Source organism: Anguilla anguilla, chromosome 5 (assembly GCF_013347855.1).
Source record: "Anguilla anguilla isolate fAngAng1 chromosome 5, fAngAng1.pri, whole genome shotgun sequence".
NCBI lineage: Eukaryota > Metazoa > Chordata > Actinopteri > Anguilliformes > Anguillidae > Anguilla > Anguilla anguilla.
Window position 1 is genome coordinate 19,302,156 of NC_049205.1, and position 17,831 is coordinate 19,319,986.

The 17,831-nt window shown below is 42.3% G+C and overlaps 1 protein-coding gene and 1 long non-coding RNA gene across 3 annotated transcripts in view; both read left to right on the forward strand.

Annotated features, from left to right (window-relative positions):
• The first annotated feature begins 1,116 nt into the window (after positions 1 to 1,116).
• Positions 1,117 to 17,831, forward strand: part of si:dkey-246g23.2 (solute carrier family 66 member 2) — a 56,689-nt gene continuing 39,974 nt past the window's right edge. The window contains exons 1-3 of one of the 2 annotated variants that reach the window (XM_035418762.1): positions 1,117 to 1,212; positions 5,828 to 6,072; positions 6,258 to 6,391. In XM_035418762.1, the coding sequence (XP_035274653.1) occupies positions 5,867 to 6,072; positions 6,258 to 6,391 (340 nt within the window). In that variant the 5' untranslated portion in view covers positions 1,117 to 1,212; positions 5,828 to 5,866. Of the gene's footprint in view, positions 1,213 to 4,565; positions 4,721 to 5,827; positions 6,073 to 6,257; positions 6,392 to 17,831 lie in introns of those variants that run through there. The other variant, XM_035418763.1, reaches the window with a different exon arrangement.
• On the forward strand, positions 6,611 to 7,003 carry LOC118227823. The gene is made up of 2 exons (XR_004765354.1): positions 6,611 to 6,861; positions 6,912 to 7,003. It is a non-coding gene; the product is annotated as an uncharacterized LOC118227823 (long non-coding RNA).

A 17,831-nucleotide genomic window follows, 5' to 3' on the forward strand; every position in this document is an offset into this window, starting at 1 on the left:
AATTTTTAGAAACAGCCTGTGATAGTGCCAGTCATAGTCGAATACTGACATAATCTGTGCAGTAAATTGTCATCACAATCGACCTATCTGTCCATCCAATCAAGACCTGAGGCAAATTACATGAAGGTTTTGCCGTATCTGCGTGAAGGGTGTCTTCAGCATCTTCCATCACTGACGCAAAAACACAATTAATCATAATATTAAAACAAGGAGAGGACCAATACTACCATAAGGGTGCAATTCTCCACCACATTCAGCGTAGAAAGCTCAACGCCAACCCAATCTGTACGGAAAGAAGAAGAACAAAACGTTGTACAACCCCAATGTCACTCAAGCTTTATTAGCAGGCGCTCTTGCCACAATGTATCCTATATGCTTTCTCAATGCCAAAACATACGGTTTTGTAACAAGAACCCAGAAACAGGAATTGAAAGTGAAAGCTTTCCAGACATTTGAGTTTTTGTAGTAAGCCAGTGTGCGTGTGTGTGCGCGCACGATGTGTGAATGTGTATTTCTAACTAGATTGTTGCATACAGTGAGTTGACGTAATATTTTTACCAGGTTTGCTTAAAGGTTCATGGGGAAAAAGCTCAAGCTAATAATTACTCAAGATATAAAAGCACCCATTTTGACAGGTTTTTTTTTTTTTTTGGGGGGGGGGGGGGGTGATAACATTCAGCACTGCTGCTATCCGTCGGTTGTAGAATCGTAGAAGTAGACGTCAAAAACGCTTTCATCTGAAAATGATACAGTAACATTTAAAATTCCCTGTATCATCAGATCTTTTCATAAACATACACCCGTGATACTGCATACACATTGGGATTACTTCTCTTCATATTATTTGTTTGCGCAACCAGTTCTTTCAGTGGAATTCCTGGGATAATCGGTCCCAATCAGAGACAAACGCACAAACTGTTCGTTAAGTAACTGCAGTTGAAAATAGGAAGCATATTTTGCTGACTAATTCTGAAACGGAACTTAAAATCGCATATACTTTGGCTTTGGAATAATGGTATTTCTTTAAATTATCTTGGTAGTTAAATTATTATTATTATTATTATTATTATTATTATTATCGAATGTTTTGTTGTTATGATTAGATATGGATACGAGTACGACACAAGAACCGCCTCAAGTGTGCCTGTGACGTACTGTAGCCTACTGTACCGTAGTAGCTCAGTTGGCATAGGAATGTGCGTCTGAAACGAGGTAAGATTTGCTTCTCAAAAAACATTGCAATTACTTTAGTAATAGCTGTGAGAAATGGAGAAGATAACTTTTCCATCAAGGCAATCTTTTCTCATGCTTTAAAATGCGATAAAATGCTTCGTATTTTAGAGAAACAGGAAGAGAGGAAAGTTGTTTATTCGAAGTTCAAGTTCGACGCGCGTTAAATGGTTCGGTGAGCGATTGTAGGTAACATCTTTTTAAGAAACAACTTTTGGTTAAAACAAGCATGTTGCTTTCATTAAATCAAATATTTCTTTCGATTAATGTTCAAGAAAACAGGCAGAACGTAGCTTGTAGTTTTTCGTGTGTGGTTTCACATCAGTGCAGTGCAGCTTGCAATTCATAACTGATTTCTGTCTCTGTAATTAAAACTTACCCTACCCCAAAGTGAGAATAATCAAAATAGCCTGCACTCCCTTAGAAGAAACTGTTAATTGTAGCACAGTGCCACAACTTGAAAGCGCCACTGGTGCCACGGTAAATGCGTTTGGTGGATTTTAGGTTTAATTAAAAAGTATGCATCTATAAGATACATGAGAATTCGTGCGGTATCACGTAGTCTTACGCTATGTTGTATGTTGTACTTTTTAATGGTACTAGAATGGTATTTCCAGTAGGACGCCATGATAGATAAACTACCGGTTGTTACACCATGTGCCGAAGTGATTTCAATGGATGATACTATTCTTAGATTAGGATCTATGACGAGTGGGATTACTGGATATTTCAAGTGCGGTGTCTGATTTCGTGTAATCGCATGGACAAGCCAGTATGTAGGCTACGTCATGGATACACACATAGTTGTGTCCTTTTTTGAACCGAAATGCTAGATTGCATTTGTATTTTTTTCTTTAGAAATTGAGCAGAAATAGAATCGAGGAAGTAATTTACACTGGAAGCAACTTCCCGACCCCCAGTGTTACGTAACACTTGGGGTGTGGACAAAGATTTAGGAATAAGGGATTCCTGTAGGTTTGCATTAGCTCGTGACGCCCAGCCCTTTTCACGGGTTTCACACAGTATTGCATAACATCACTTGAAGCAGGTATTTACTTTACATTTGCATTTTTTTCCTTCTCTGGCTTCGGCATTTTACATTAAGTTCACAAAGGTGTTTATTCACAGGAAGGTGCGTATTTAACCCTCATCCTACCAACATAGTTAACATACATGGACTACCGACTGGGGAATAAACTAGAAGAAACAACCATCATAGCAAAATGTTAACTTATTTCTTCTCAAAACATTATTAGTTATGTAATTAATGTAATAGGAAAACAAAACAAAAAAAAGAACAGATTATTATTATTTTAGGAAAGTTACAGTTAATTTGCATATTGTGTAAAACGAAAATATATACTTTTCTTTCATACAAATTGCACTTTTTATCCCAAGTATAATCCACATTAGTACTTAAAAGCTTATTTACCATCCTTTGATTCTGGTATAATTTAGCTTTCAGTAATTTCAAGTAAACATTATTTGTGTTATATTTATATGGTGAAACTAACCAACCAGGGTCATTTTGACCCCAATATAAAATTATTGAAATAAACCCACAGTCATTCAAACTTCAACACTTTTTCATTTCATTTGTCTTTCAATACAAAAGTAGATAGAGACCTTGGTCTCAGTATGACCCCCTGCCAAAATAAAGGTTGAATAAATGTAATTCAAATTTAGATTTTTCAGTTTGTACATAATGTAAAATGAATGGTGTTTATATAGAAATATGAACTATGAACACCACACGCTACAGGCGTCTGTGTCTGTGTGTGTCTGTCTCCTTCAAAATGACTGACAGAGTGCCCCTACCCCCCCTTATGGTGTGTGATATTTTAAATTAGGACCCATGGCAAACACAAACTCAATAAATAGTTCCATGTATTAAAACTGCATTTTGACTGGGGTCCCCCAGGACCCCAATACATTGGTATTTTTAAAAAGCACTAATTAAAACAGAAACAGAAAACAATGATATTAAATCATTAGGAACAAATTGATTGACAAAGTCATGAAAAATTGGAATTATAGAATAAAGCACCTGTGAGATCTGACAAAAAGTATACCGCTGGGGTCTGCGGGGACCCCAGTCGGTAGGATGATGGTTAAAGGTATGATTCTTTCAGAATACCTGAGACAGGCTGCTATGTCCTAAAAGGAAGATATCTCTCAATGCTATCTCATACAGTGTACCTGCACAAAGCACCACATTTACAAGGGCTGAATGTATGCACATGCGTTAAACTTTTTGAATAGCCAACAGATAGCGTGTTGGCTCATCAATAGATTGCTGCATCAACAAAGAAAGGAAACAATGTGAAGTCTTAAGTATACAAATAAAATTTAATTGATTGATTGAAGTAATGCCAAAGGTGTGTAACTTCCAAGAGGCATTCAAAGTAACATATTTTTATTCATGGGAAAATATTGCCACTCCCCTACCGCTCTGCTGCACTTTTCCCTCTTTTGCCACCATTGCACAATTTTTCATTAAGGGAAATTTAATCCGTGTGACAACCTGTCTTTTGCAGTGAGACAAAACTGAGTCACAGAGGATAGCTGATGTGTTTCTAGTCTTAAAGTGTTTGGAATGCCGGAGGCTTGTCAAAACCTGACTCATTCTGCAAACTGGAGAGGTTTGCTGAACTACCACAAAACTCCCTGAAAATTGCTCTAACTTAGCTGCAAAATGGCCATAACCACGCCTTTGGGCATCCACGTCTTTGGGCATTTGGAACAACATCACAGCAGTATTCTGACATCACAGTGGGGAAGAGTGCTAACATGCTAAATCTGCTTAATCTTGTGCTACAGTGACAGCAACCTCCCCCTTTCAGAACAACACACTTGGAAAAAACAAATCTTTGAAATGTGCCTGAAGTTATAGAACATTTTTACTGTTCGATATCGGTAGCATTAATTTATTCTGACATAAATTACATTTATTGAGACTATTGCTATTATATGGACACTTATTACCAATAGAAATCAGCCTAATTTTGCCCTGCATGCATTTGCTGGTGTCTTTCTTCGTGTTTCAGATATATTTAACCGGAATTCTGCATGCAGGGTTTCTGTTAGGTGCTTGTCTGTTGTAGTCTTGCTGGATGAGTGGACCCCATACTTCAGTTCTGTATAGTGAATAAGCAATATGACACCCGCGGCACTGATTTTCAATTCCTTCCAGACTCTGTCAGAAACACTGCCCTCTCTCTCTCTCTCTCTCTCTCTCTCTCACACACACACACACACACGTACATACACGGTGCGCATACACACACACGCGCGTGCACACAGACACACTGTTTTATCATTGAAATTGTGAGCTTGCTCTGTGAGGAATCGGAAATGCTAGAAAAGGGGAGATAAGACCAGTGCAGATCAGATTCACACATCTGCTTGATCAGGGACTGCAGCAGCCTGTCTCCCGCATTGGCCCAGGCTGCAGTGCAGGAGCTCAGAGGCTCCGTCTCCTAGGCACCAGGTCAGCGCCTTTTACTTATTTTTTACAAAACACTGTCCTGTTAGAAGTGACTTGGGAATGGGTAGTATCATACGCATAACTTTGTATCTTTTGAAAATGAGTTTCTCTGTGTTTTTTCCCTTAACAAAAAGCTGTCCTCAACTAAACTGTCAGAAATGTTAAGATTGTATAATCTGTGCTGTTAAGCTTCTTATGTAATGCGGGTGTAACAATGTGAAGGAGTGCTTTAAAAACATTTCATCCACAGTGTCCCACAGAGGGGCGCACACCCACACACTCAAACACACACACTCACACATGCACACACACACACACGCATACACACACATACACACACACACACACACACACACAAATATTCATGTATGTACACACGCACACATACACGCATGCACATGCACACACGTACACACACACACACGCATGCACGCACGCACGCACGCACACATACACACACACACATACTCGTACACATGCGCGCGCGCACACATACACACACACACCCACGTGCAATCACTCCTTTAGAAATACTGGCATAGTGGTTTTGTGCATGTGTTGTTTGTGTGTGTGGGACACAAATGATTGCACTGTGTGGATGGCATCCTGCGCAACCTCCACAGACCCTGCTGCATCACCATCCACAACATTTTTTCTCTCCCCTGTTTGGGGAGGAGAGAGTAGGAGGGAGGGCAAGGATATGGACTGAGTGAGAAACAAGACATAGAAGGAGGGAGACACTGTGGGGATGTAGGGATGGGAAGGAAACACTTGAGAGACAGAAAGAGAGAGTAAGGGAGGTATGCAGATAAATATCACTGTATTAAGACCCCCCTCCCCCCAGAGGTGTTCCTTTCACAGTGAATACTATTGAGAAAAAGGTGCAGATAAAGTTCCATTGTCCATAGAGAATGGGAGGACAACTGCTTGCACTGTTGTAGGACTGTGGAATTCTGGGTAGTCCACACTTGAGGACATTTGTGCTGTATTTGGCGTGTGTGTGTGTGTGTGTGAGAGAGAGAGAGAGAGAGAGAGAGAGAGAGAGGCAGTGTTTGTGAAAGGTCTGTCTTGGCTCTAAGCCGCAGGTGTTCTCTCCTGCCGTTTCCACAGTAGCGAGCATGAGAGCGGCCCTTGCTTGAGGACGCAGAGATGGATATGGGAGTGGGAATGGAGGAGGAGGTGGAGCAGTCCTGGTCCCTGCTGTCCTGGGTGGCCTCCTGTGTCATGGTGTTCGGGGGGGTGGTACCGTACGTGCCTCAGTATCAGGAAATCCAGAGGACCAGCAACACAGAGGGATTCTCCACGCGGGTTTGCCTGGTCCTTCTCCTGGCTAACATTCTCCGCATCTTCTTCTGGTGAGCTCAGAGGCATGGGGTCAGCATTGGGGAGGGAGGGGGGTGAGTATGTGTGTGTGTGTGTGTGTGTACTTAGTGTGCGTCTGTATATGTATTTGTTAGACAGTATGTGTGATGCTGGGTCTGTAAGAGAGTGGCTGTTTGTGTGTAATGTCAATGCTGTGTGTATATCTGTTTATCTGCAGGATTGGCAGGCAGTTTGAGCTGACGTTGCTCGTCCAGAGTGTGGTGATGATTCTCACCATGCTGGCCATGCTACATCTCTGCTGCTCTATCCAGAGCACCAACCGGGTCTCTACTAAACAGCACTACATCACAGGTTAGAGAACATAACCACCAACTGTGTCTCCATCAAACAGCACCACATCACAGGTAACATAACATAACCGCCAACCAGTTCTCTACCAAACAGCACTACATCACAGGTTAGACAGCATAACCCACCAACCAGGTCTCCACCAAACAGCACTACATCACAGGTAACAGAACATAACCGCCAATCGGGTCTCTACCAAACAGCACTACATCACAGGTAACAGAACACAACCGCCAATCGGGTCTCTACCAAACAGCACCACATCACAGGTAACAGAACATAGCTACTAAGCAGGTCTGTACAAAACAGCATAATATCACAGGTAATAGAACAGAAGTGCTGACTGGGTCTACCAAAAAGCACCATATCACAGGCAACAGGACATAACCGCCAAACAGATCCCTATCAAAAATCACGTCACAGGCAACAGAATGTAACCACCAAACAAGTCTCTACCAAACACCATATCACACGTAACTGAACATGACCACCAACCATATCTCTACCAAACACCATGTCACAGGTAACAGAATGTAGCCACCATCCAGGTCTCTACAAAACAGAATCACAGCCGCGGGATCAAAGCAAACTTGCCAGCCAGCTCTCAAAAAAAAAGAAAAAAAAGAATAGCACAACAGGAAACAAAACATCAATCGCTACGTCACTGAACCAGTTATCTACAGAACCACATCACAGTACACAAAACATTACCACAAATGATGTCTCTACAAAACAGCTTCACATCACAGGTGTTAGAACAGTTCCCACCAAATAGCAAGGCATTAAAAAGGGGAAATCAACGTACATGCCTGAACGTTTTGGTAGTGGTGGAGGTCTTACATAACCATGGAGTCACAGGGTCACCTCTTGCCTTTGAAAGCCCCTATCAGTGGGGAGGTGGAGCCAGTCTCTGATGTCATCAGCCCATTATTCACTCACAAAACATTGCCTGGGGCGGTGAGCATACAGGGTCCCATTACTCTCCAACCTCTTTCTTCAGTAACAGGAGGAGGGCCCTGTTAAGAGGCTGGCTCAGTAATTGGGGGACAAGCACTAATGTCCCCAGGTTACAACACACTAGATTGTGTTACACATGCACACACACACACACACACATACAAACACACACATACACACACACACAAACATGCCTTCATTTTCATTGTAATGGAGAACTGTAAACACAAGATTGGCGTGTGCCGTCGCACACAGCTGGTGACCAGCTGTCTGGATGAGCTCAAAGAGGTTGTGTAAAATGCATCATGACTGCACCAAATGCACTGAACCCTTTTACAGTGCTGGCCTTCCTCTCCAAAGGGCAGGGAAAATGAAAAAAACACTCCATAATAGTCAATGGTGGCATTAACAGCGCCCCCCTGTGGCCACCACAGTACTTTCTCTGCTACGAGTTTGATTTCTGCACTGTGCTGGGTGAATTTGTACCATGTTACAGAGCTGCATCCGGTCTTCTTGAGCCTTGCGATTCTGTGTCGTACACTGCGGCTGTCATGGGGTTCATTGGGCAATTGTCAGAGAGGATCTTTTTACAGAAGGTTGTGTTACTGTACTGTAAACTCCTGAAGAGTAGAGTTACAGATACAACCAAAAGAGGGTGCCATAGGAGAGAGAACAAACGACAAAACGCTGTTTCTCCACCTGCCTCTCTCTCTCTCTCTCTCTCTCTCTCTCTCTCTCTCTCTCTCTCTTTCACTTCCTCCTTCTATCTCTCTCTCGGTCACTTCCTCACCCCTCTCATGGTCTCTCAATGCAATACTTGTGTTGCAGAAGCTTTAAAATGAACTGATGACATCTGCTTCCAGTCTCCTTCCCCCCCCCTTCTTTCTCACCCCTCTCTGTCTATCCATATCCCTCTAGCCCTCTGCCTTTCTCATTTTTCTCTCTTGCTGCCTCTCCATCTCTGTCCAACCTTTCCTCACGCACTCTTAATCTTCCCTCGCTTCTTCTCTCTTGCTCCCTCACTCTCTCTCTATCCCTGTCTTGTCTGTGTCTTGCTCTCCGTCTGTGTCTCCTGTTTGATTATGCATCGGGTGTTGCACTTTGTGAGAAATTCTGTTTCCTGTGTGTTTATGCCCAAGGCCTTTAGGCTGAGTGGTGATCTTTTAACGTACTAATGAGGAACCGTCTGTACAAAGTAAATGAGAATATTCTAATGAACTGGGAGAGGTGCTCATCATACGAGAGTTCATTCCGCAAATTAGTTCAGGCTTTGTGTTTACAGTGGAGATTCATTAATAACTGATTCATTAGAAACTGTGTAAGTGCCTTGTCTTTTAAACATGCTGAAAGAGGTTATAAATCACTGGTAATCTGAGTCTGTTTGGGATGTGCACTTATATTACTGCAGATAATGTTTTGAAAGTAATCTGATTTTGAAATCTTGTTATATTTAAATCATTTTCGGACTGAGAGCTGGAAGCAGTTAATCCATCTGTCATTTTGATTGATTAGAATAGACGAGGGAAGTGTCGTACTCTGGTGATGTGTGTGTCTGTGTGTGCGTGTGTGTGTGTGTGTATGTATGAACGTCTGTGTGTGTCTGTGCGTGTGTGTATGTGTCTATGTCTGTGTGTTGGAGATTAGTTATATGATTATACCTATGCGTGCATGTATGTACATGTATAATGTGCACATGTATGTGTGTGTGTGTGTGTGTGTTTCACTTCCTGATTTATTAGTCCAGGGTCTGTACCTCAGTCTAATAAGGAGTATCAAAGCTGCACACAACTCCTCCAGTATCCTGGTCAAACCTGAGCCACAGGAATTGGAGGGAACCAGAAGTTCACCCAGAACCGTACACAATGGATTAAGCCTGTGTGGTCCAGACCAGCTGTATCAGAGCAACCCCATAAAACAAGCAGATGTTCAAGTGAGCAGGGTTCGGCTGTGTTACCCCACGTGTTCTCATCATGTTTCCCAGCATCCCTTCCATCCAAGTGTTGCCCACAAAAGCCTCCTTTCTCTCTTGAAGCTTAATTGTTACACAGTTTGAAATGACCTGTTATCGTTGTTTAATCGAGTTCTCATTTGGGCCTTCTGAGAGTCTGGTTGTTGTGGGCTTAACTGCTTTTTGGCGGTGACTGATGCAGGACGCATTGTTGCCATTCTAGCCTTGGACCTGGTCAAAATACCAGCACAAAATGGCTGCTGTGTATCCTCTAGGTTAAGATAAGATAAGATAAGATAAGACAGACTTTATTAATCCCCAGGTGGGTAAATTTGCGAATTTACAGTTTGGGTTTACAGTTTCATCTGAGTAGTAAGGTTTTATGTCCTTGAAAGCGATTTAATGCCCTGTAATAATATGCAATTCACTTTAGTTTTTTAGTGAGCTTGGGATGCTCATAATGAACACAACTGCCTTGTGACCTCTGTGCCCTGCGATGGAGTGTGTGCATTTGTGTGCGTGTGTACGTGTGTGCATGCGTGCCTCTGTATATTCACCTAGTCAATTATTGTGTTCTGGAACTTGCGCTTTGTGCATGTAACTGCCACTCAAACATTTCACTCACTCTCTCACTCTCTCACTCACTCGCTCACTGATTTGCACCCACTGACCCACCCTCTCACACCCACCCAGGCTCAGGCATGATTGAGTATTGATCTGAATCTCGCCTTTTTGTATCAGAGCCCTGACTCAGTGTCCATCCTCTCTCTGTTCAGAGTAGCTGTTTAGTGTGGTGGGTGTTTATCATCAGGACACCACTGGCTTGTGCAGAGAACAGAGCATACTACTGTATCTCAGTGTGAGAGGGAGAGAGAGAGAGAGAAAGAGAGAGAGAGAGAGAGAGAGAGAGAGAACTGAAGACACAAATGCCAAATTGAACTAGTCTGAAGGAACAGACAGTGTGGAGCGAGCACAGCGACAGAGTTTGCGTCCACCATAATTCAGCACTAATCAGCCAACAGGCTGCAGAGCAGGACCACTCTGCTGTCCATGGCTTCGACTTTCACAAGAAATAAAACTTCTCCCGCTGCCATTCGAAGTTACGGTGCAGAACCAGAGAAATATTATCAGACCTGGACGCCAGCCATAAATATTAGGTTACATTTTTTAAGCTCAATTCCTTTAACTTTTTACAAAAATAAAATTTCTACCTGCAACTGCAAGCCCATCCCATCACTATATCCTGTTTAATCGATTCAGGAGACAGCAGATTGAACTTGCGCATCCTCCAAAACACAAACTAACAGCTGCTTATCTTCAGTCTGTGTGCAGACTCTGCAACAGAGGACTGCCTTTGCGTCTTTGCCCTTTGCCTGTTCCTTTTGGCTAGTTCTTATAAATAAGGGCATCTGCTAACTCTACTGAGGGATAGGCACTTGGGCAGTATTTGCATAAATGTGATTTTGAATTTTTTAAAAATGTACTTAATTTGTAATACGTGTTGCTTACCTCTGGTGTTCTGTGAGTGCTTTATACCTCTTTGCCGCTGGTAAAGTAATCTATGCCTCCACCACTTTGATTGTAGTACAGAGACACATTTATCTGGGTTATGCTTTCTTGCAACAACGTTGTGTATTTTCTCTCAGCCCTCAGAGAGAGAGAGAGATGCTGTTCTATATGATGTTGTCCCATCCGCCTCTCTCTTTGGTTTGGAGCACTGTCACAGGTATCTGGCTTTTAACACAGTCAGACCTGGGATCAGCACCTGGAGCCCACACCTTTGTTCCGAGCCATTGGGCCTCCTCTGACCCAGCTCCGACGGCCTCTCTGTGGCCCAGGAGAGCTCCACCTTGTGAAGGGAGAGCTGGGGGTCAGGTTACGGAGTGGGGGGGGGGGGGGGGGGGTGTGTGTGTGATTGGACAGGCCCAGAATAGCCCTGAACATGAGCCACCCCGCATGCACCAGTGCCCAAGCTGCCTGAGACCATGTGATTTGCCCCTAGGTACCAAGGGTATTGCCTGCACCACCCCCAGCAGCTGTCCTCTGATACCCCTGCACACACAAGCACTCGCCAACATTTATGCACGCGCACACACAGACAGACATATACACACACACAACGCGCGCACACGCAGGCATATTCACACAAGCACTCATTCGCATTTACACACACACACACAGGCACATTCACTCAAGCACCTGTCCACATTTACACACGCGCGCACACACAAACACACGTCACAGGCATATTCACTCAAGCACTCGTTCACATTTACACACACACAGACGCGTACACACAGGCATATTCACACAAGCACACATCCACATTTACACACACACACACGCGTACACACAGGCATATTCACACAAGCACACATCCATATTTACCCACACACACATGCACACACATACACATTCACTCACACACATACACATTCATACACTCACACAAAGACACACACACATCCACATAGATGTGGAGCTTGTGTAGCTCAGAACTTTGGGCTGCTATCAGTCATTTGTAGAGACCCCAGGAGAGACGCAGTTATGTCCTTCAGCAGTTTACTGCACTGCAGCTATGGCTGTGAATCTGTGTAATAAGTGGGTCATTTCAGTTTCAGTCTAATCTACACTTACCCTTCTGCTCTCTAAGGTCCTTTTTACTCACCTTTCTCCCTCCATATCTGGCCAGTTCTTAACAGACTCAGCCCTAAAACCCTCCCTTACAAATTTGCTGTGACCTCCATTGTTTCATTTTCCTTTGTTAGCCTACTTTTCGGATTCCCGTGGGCTGCAGGGGTAATTTATTTATTTTTTATAAGTTTGAGCTAAACGACCTTCATGGGCATATAACACCTTGTACAGTGGGTAGAGCTTTCGTGTGTGTCATGTGATTGGTTCGGGCAGTCAGCCAGTCAGGCCTCAAAGTTTGTTGAAGGAGAATCAGGGTTGAGGAGGCTGTGTGCAGGTTATGAAGAGAGAGAGAGAGAGAGAGAGTGTGTGTGTGTGTAATTTTGAGAAAAATGTGTTCGTCATTTTATTCTAGACAACTCATGAGAGAGAGGAAACACTGCCTCTTATTAACTGGGTTATAAATCATTGATGATTTATGTGTTACCAATGTGGAAAATGTTCTGGTCACCAAACATTGGGTGCTATATTTCTGTCGTTCTTATTGTTCTGTGTGTGTGTGTGTGCATGCGTGCGTGCGTGTGTGTGTGTATGTGCATGTGTGTGTGCGTATGTGCGTGTGTGTGTGTGTGTGTGCGTGCGTGTGTGTTTGTGTGTAAATGGGCATCAAGGAGCAGAGTCATTCTCTGCAGTTTCCCACATATTTAGTTTTAGCTTCTCTTTGGAGGATCTAGAAACCAGTGGGCAAGAGCCCTCTGCTGGTCATAAATGGAAAATTCTCTGTTCTGTACTTTTAATTCTCACTGCATCATTACATTACATTACATCAGAATCATATATTGATCTCACTTCAGTGCTCCTCACTGGATCACCCATACCACCCTGCAACCTCCTCCTGCCTGATGGTTGGCACTTGGATGAGAGACTTAGGAAAAACAAAGTTCTTGCTGGAAGTGTCATTAGTGAGCCATTGGGGGCAGCCATCCCACTGCCCCTAGTAGAAACCAAAGTGTAGGGCAGCGATTGGAGCAACATGCTGTAGAAGGCTCAGTGTTTTAGTGAGGCATGAAATTGATGCCCTAAACTCAATGTTGCCTTGAAATATGCTGTGGCACTTGTTGCAAAGTGTTGGGAATGGATCTCAGACTGTTGGGAGTGGAGAACTTGGAGTGCCATAGTTTCTTCCAGTTTTTCTGGTTTCCTTTCAGTCAGCAGCCAGTTTAGGTCTTGAAACACAGGTGGGTGGAGTCTTTAACCAATCAAAGACTTAAATGGAGAAATTTAAGCCCTGGAAAGCACTGAAAGCCTGAGAGTTTGAGAACCCTGGTGTCAGGGATTGCCTGTTGGTAGAATCTCCCATTGGCTTTTTCATTCTGGCTGCATTAGCCAATTATACTGGGAGATAACATGGTTAAACAACTGGCCCTCATTGCCCATGACCGGTGATTCAGTGTTTTAGGAAACCTAATGGGGTTTTGATTGACGTGGATGCTGGGAACTGCAGAGAGAAGTGTAGATCCAGGACGGTGATTCTGATCTGGTTTGATTGGCAGCAGATTCCCTGATTGATGGTCAGACGAAGACGGGCTGAGAAAGAACGAGAATCTAGAGCTTTGCCACATTCCTCAGTCTCCGTGGGGGATTACGGTTCCCCTGCCAATGCAGTGGGGTGAGTCAGGGTGTGTTTTTGGGAAAATAAGCTGCATTGTGGGATGCGTAGTTTAACCTTACCATTATCTCAGGGCCACAGCCACTCTGGGGAACCAATCAGGCATGACTCTCGCAGGAAAATATCCTCATTTAACACTCACCTGCGTTCAAAGGTGAGGCTAAATACCATTAAAATGCAGATAAAAGAGCTTTGATTAGGAAGGAGAGCCAGCCGGGTTAATTGCTTCTGTACCTATTTTTAATTGGTTAGTATGCAGTAGGGATACAGAGTAGGAGAGTGACTGGTTTTTGTTTTGCCAGTTTTGTGCTGCAGTAGGAAGAATCCTTTACTCTGTGTGTGTGTGTGTGTGCGTGTGTCTGTGTTTGTGCGTGTGCGTGTGCGCGTGCATACATGCGTGTTTATTGCCCCTGCAGCATTTCATACTCAAGTTTAAGGAATCTCTGATGTAGGCCTACTCTAAATAAAAGTTTGTCCTCTTCCTGAAAAGGTCAGCACAAACTACCAGTCCCCCACCCCAGGCCGCAATAAATGAATTATTCAGTTTGGATGCAGCATTGTGATGCCTGTGTGGTGTTAGGAATACTACTATAGAATATATTCCCTCAAATTGCTGTTCACGCAAATGCCTCTTTTATTATGGGGGTCCTATTTCCATCATTTATTTTAATGGGGGATTGATTGCCCTTGGTTTTTATTACGGGAAAACGTCCAGAGCAGAACTCAGTTCCAGGTTTAATAATTCAAGCTCAGCTTTTCGCAGTTCAGGGTTGCTCTTTTTAGCATTTGAGTCATGATGATGCTGAGGCCATGGGCCTTCGTGAGTTTTAAAGATAGGCATTTTGATGTATTTTTAAAGATTTGAGCTTCATTTCATTATACGAAGTGAAAAAGAACTTGTTCTTCTTTTTTGGATGCTTTTGTGCTACCCTTTTCTGTGACTATATATTTTATAGTCATATATATATATATATATAGTACTGTGCAAAAGTCTTAGGCACCCTAGATTTTTAAATATAATATATATTATATATTTGGTCTTAGATGTTTATTTTTTTGCTTTTTGCATTAGTGTGTCAGTAGAAAAGAGCAAATTTGAGATTTTGAAACATGAATTTTCCAAAAAACTTGATCAAGGGTCTCTGGGATTACCTGGAGAGCCAGAAGCAAGCGAAACAGCCAAAATCTGCAGAAGAACTGTGGCAAGTTCTCCAAAATGCTTGGAACAACCTACCAGCCGATTTTCTTAAAACCTGCCGGACAGTGTACCTAAGAGAATTGATGTAGTTTTACAGACGAAGGGTGGTCACACCAAACATTGATTTTATTTAGTTTTTAACTATTTACTGCTCTTTACATTATTTTTTCGATATTTATAACCTTTCATTTCATTATTTTCAAAAGCATCTCAGCTGTACAGCATTTTTTTTACAGGTGCCTAAGACTTTTGCACAGTACTGTATATAGGAGCCTGGTGCAGGAGGTTGATGCTGTCCTTTCTGCATGTGTATTCACTTCCAGTTCACTTCTGATGTGGCAGCTCGCTGAAGGACCATCAAAATTTAGATTAAGTAACAATTTCTCTCTTACTTATTCTAAATATGGTCTCCAAATGACCAAACCAAATCCTCCTGTACTGGACAGCGTAAGAATTGTGTTGCTCTCGGGAATAATAAAAAAGGAGCCTAATGAATTGTAAAACTTAATATCATTTGTTTTATTTAGTTCTTTATGTGTAGTATAGCTATTAAAATTATGATTTTCATTGCACAGGGTTATTATTTACTTTTGTAGCACCACCAAGAATTTTCTCAATACTGTACAGCTTGGTCCAGGCTTTCGAATGTTATGTAGTAGCAATTTTATTCAAAAATTGAAATTACATTCATTATTATAGCACCATACATATATTATCACTTCCATATGCCTCTGGGTTATTTGAACAAACTTCACCTATCCTATTTTTTATTCACTGCCAATCCAGGAGAGAGTAGATATCTGTGGCCCTCCTTCAAAACATGTGGCATCACCACATTTCACTGGGCAGCTAAGCTTGCATAGAGTGGAGTCGGAGGAACTCCACTCTATGCAAGTTTATATGCAGTTTTGACTTGTAGACCAGCTGGGGTTGCAAGGGAATGATGCTCCAAACGTGGACCCCTAACCAACTGAACCCTCCCTTAGGGCGTCGCCCTATGAAGCCACCGGTCACAGACAGCAGTGGCATGGTCTGGATTCCATTCAACACAGTACACCACAACGTGGTGCCTTAACCGAATTAGCCATCCAGCAGCGCGTGGACATTTGTTGTGGTGCCAAAAATGGAGGTCATCTCCTGTCCTGAGAAGATGATCGGGTTTGTAGGGTTTGTATTTCTGTTATTTTATTGGGTAGAAGTGGGAGTGATAGTTCTTTAGCTGGAATTTGCTGCATTGTCCCAATCTGTATTCATTGTTGCAGTGTGAGTCTAGATTAATTCAATTTACATGTTTTAAATCGTGGTCAGATAGTCTTCCAAAGTATATTCTTTTTCTAGGGCGACATGGCAGGTAATATACCTTCGTTTTGACTGGGTTACGTTCGTTTCGACTGGGTTTCCAGTCAGTACAGTTTTGTTGAATGAATGTTATCTGTTTCTATTGTCTGTCTCAGGGGTGCATTTGTATTAAAAGATGTTAGTGCTTCGAGCCTCTGCAATGAATAAACTCTTCTTTTGACTCAGTAATGAGGTGTAATCGTTCCAGAGCTCACTTATGAGAATGGCATTTATATCTTTCTAAGTGTTTCCTAATTCCAGTGGCCCTTTCTTGGATATTAATTGGTAGTAATTGGTTGGCCTGATTCAGCTCTTTTGATCGCATTGTTAGGTGCTTTCCTCTGTGCATGAAGGATGCCTTTATGGAATTCTGAATGCAGGGTTTATACTTGCATTGGTCCCATTTGTCAAAATTCTGCTGTGTAAGCAGACCCCATACTTCACTGCCACAAAGTGCAAAAGGTTCAATAACCTATTTGAATATTCAGTCAAATCTTAATTGGTATATATGTCAGGTCTGTTGTCTCGTAATTGAATAAGACGCCCTGCACGCATTCTCTGTGAAATGGTATTTGTAAGCAAGTGTTCTCCTTCATTTAACTCGAAGCTCCCTTTTGAATTAACCTTTGACCACGGTTATATGTTGTTTCTTGTACTCCTAAGGTACAGTTGTGTCTAATTATCTGAGATATTGATCTTTTCTGAACCATTATTTTTTTCTGTAAGTTTATTCCCCAGGACCCAAGTCTGACAAAATCAGTACAGAAATTCTAGAGTATACTGTAGCCACTGTAATTGGGGCAAAAAAGTTTCTACATTATAGAAAAATATATAATAAAATGCAATTGGATAGAGTAATTTCTGGAAACCTTAAAAGTGGGTAAATATTTTCATTTATTTTTGTTTTATGTGTTTGTAGGTTAGGGTATGCATATAAATATATCCCATCCCTTGGGTTTACAGTATTGCACGCCTTTCGTTCTGTTGGCAGATGGGTACTTTTTTAGGTCCTGCAATGTGGGTAATGTTGTTTTATTTGAGGCAAGCTGGTGCAACTACAAAGTGCAGGCATCAACAGACTGCAATCTGAGCACAGTCTGTCCCCTACTGGGCAAGGCCAACTGTATCAGCTGGACACAGTGACCTCACTGAGCTCCCTGGGGCTACATTTTGGCGAACGCCATGCCAGCATTCACACAGTAGTAACAGACAGACTACTTGCGCTCCAAGTACCTATGAGTTTTGCTCTAGTTTTACTCTTTATTCCATACTGGTAAATACATTGCTAACAGCATTAGCTTCTCCTTGAAATGCAACAAATCTGAAAAAAGAATGCTAGTTTTTTACCCTTCCCAATTCATTAAAAACAAATTTAATAATGGGAGGACACTTGGATGCAGAACCGATCCTATTTGGTTTCTGGGTTATTGTGAACACAAGCATCTGATATAAATGCATGCATGGGTCTAGCACCCATTTATTTTGCTTATTTTGTTGAAGGTGAGGTGTGAAGGGAATAATAAGCCTATATTAACTATTGAAATAGAGCCAGAAAATCTTACATATTCAGCACCTTTAATGGTGTTGGTGAAACAGCATTTCCTGTTTTGAATTTAAAGTTCTGCTGTGATGTGGATATTGTCTAGGACCCTCCCGGGTGGCACGTACTGTTAAACCACAAATCCTTGCTGCAGTCAAGGAT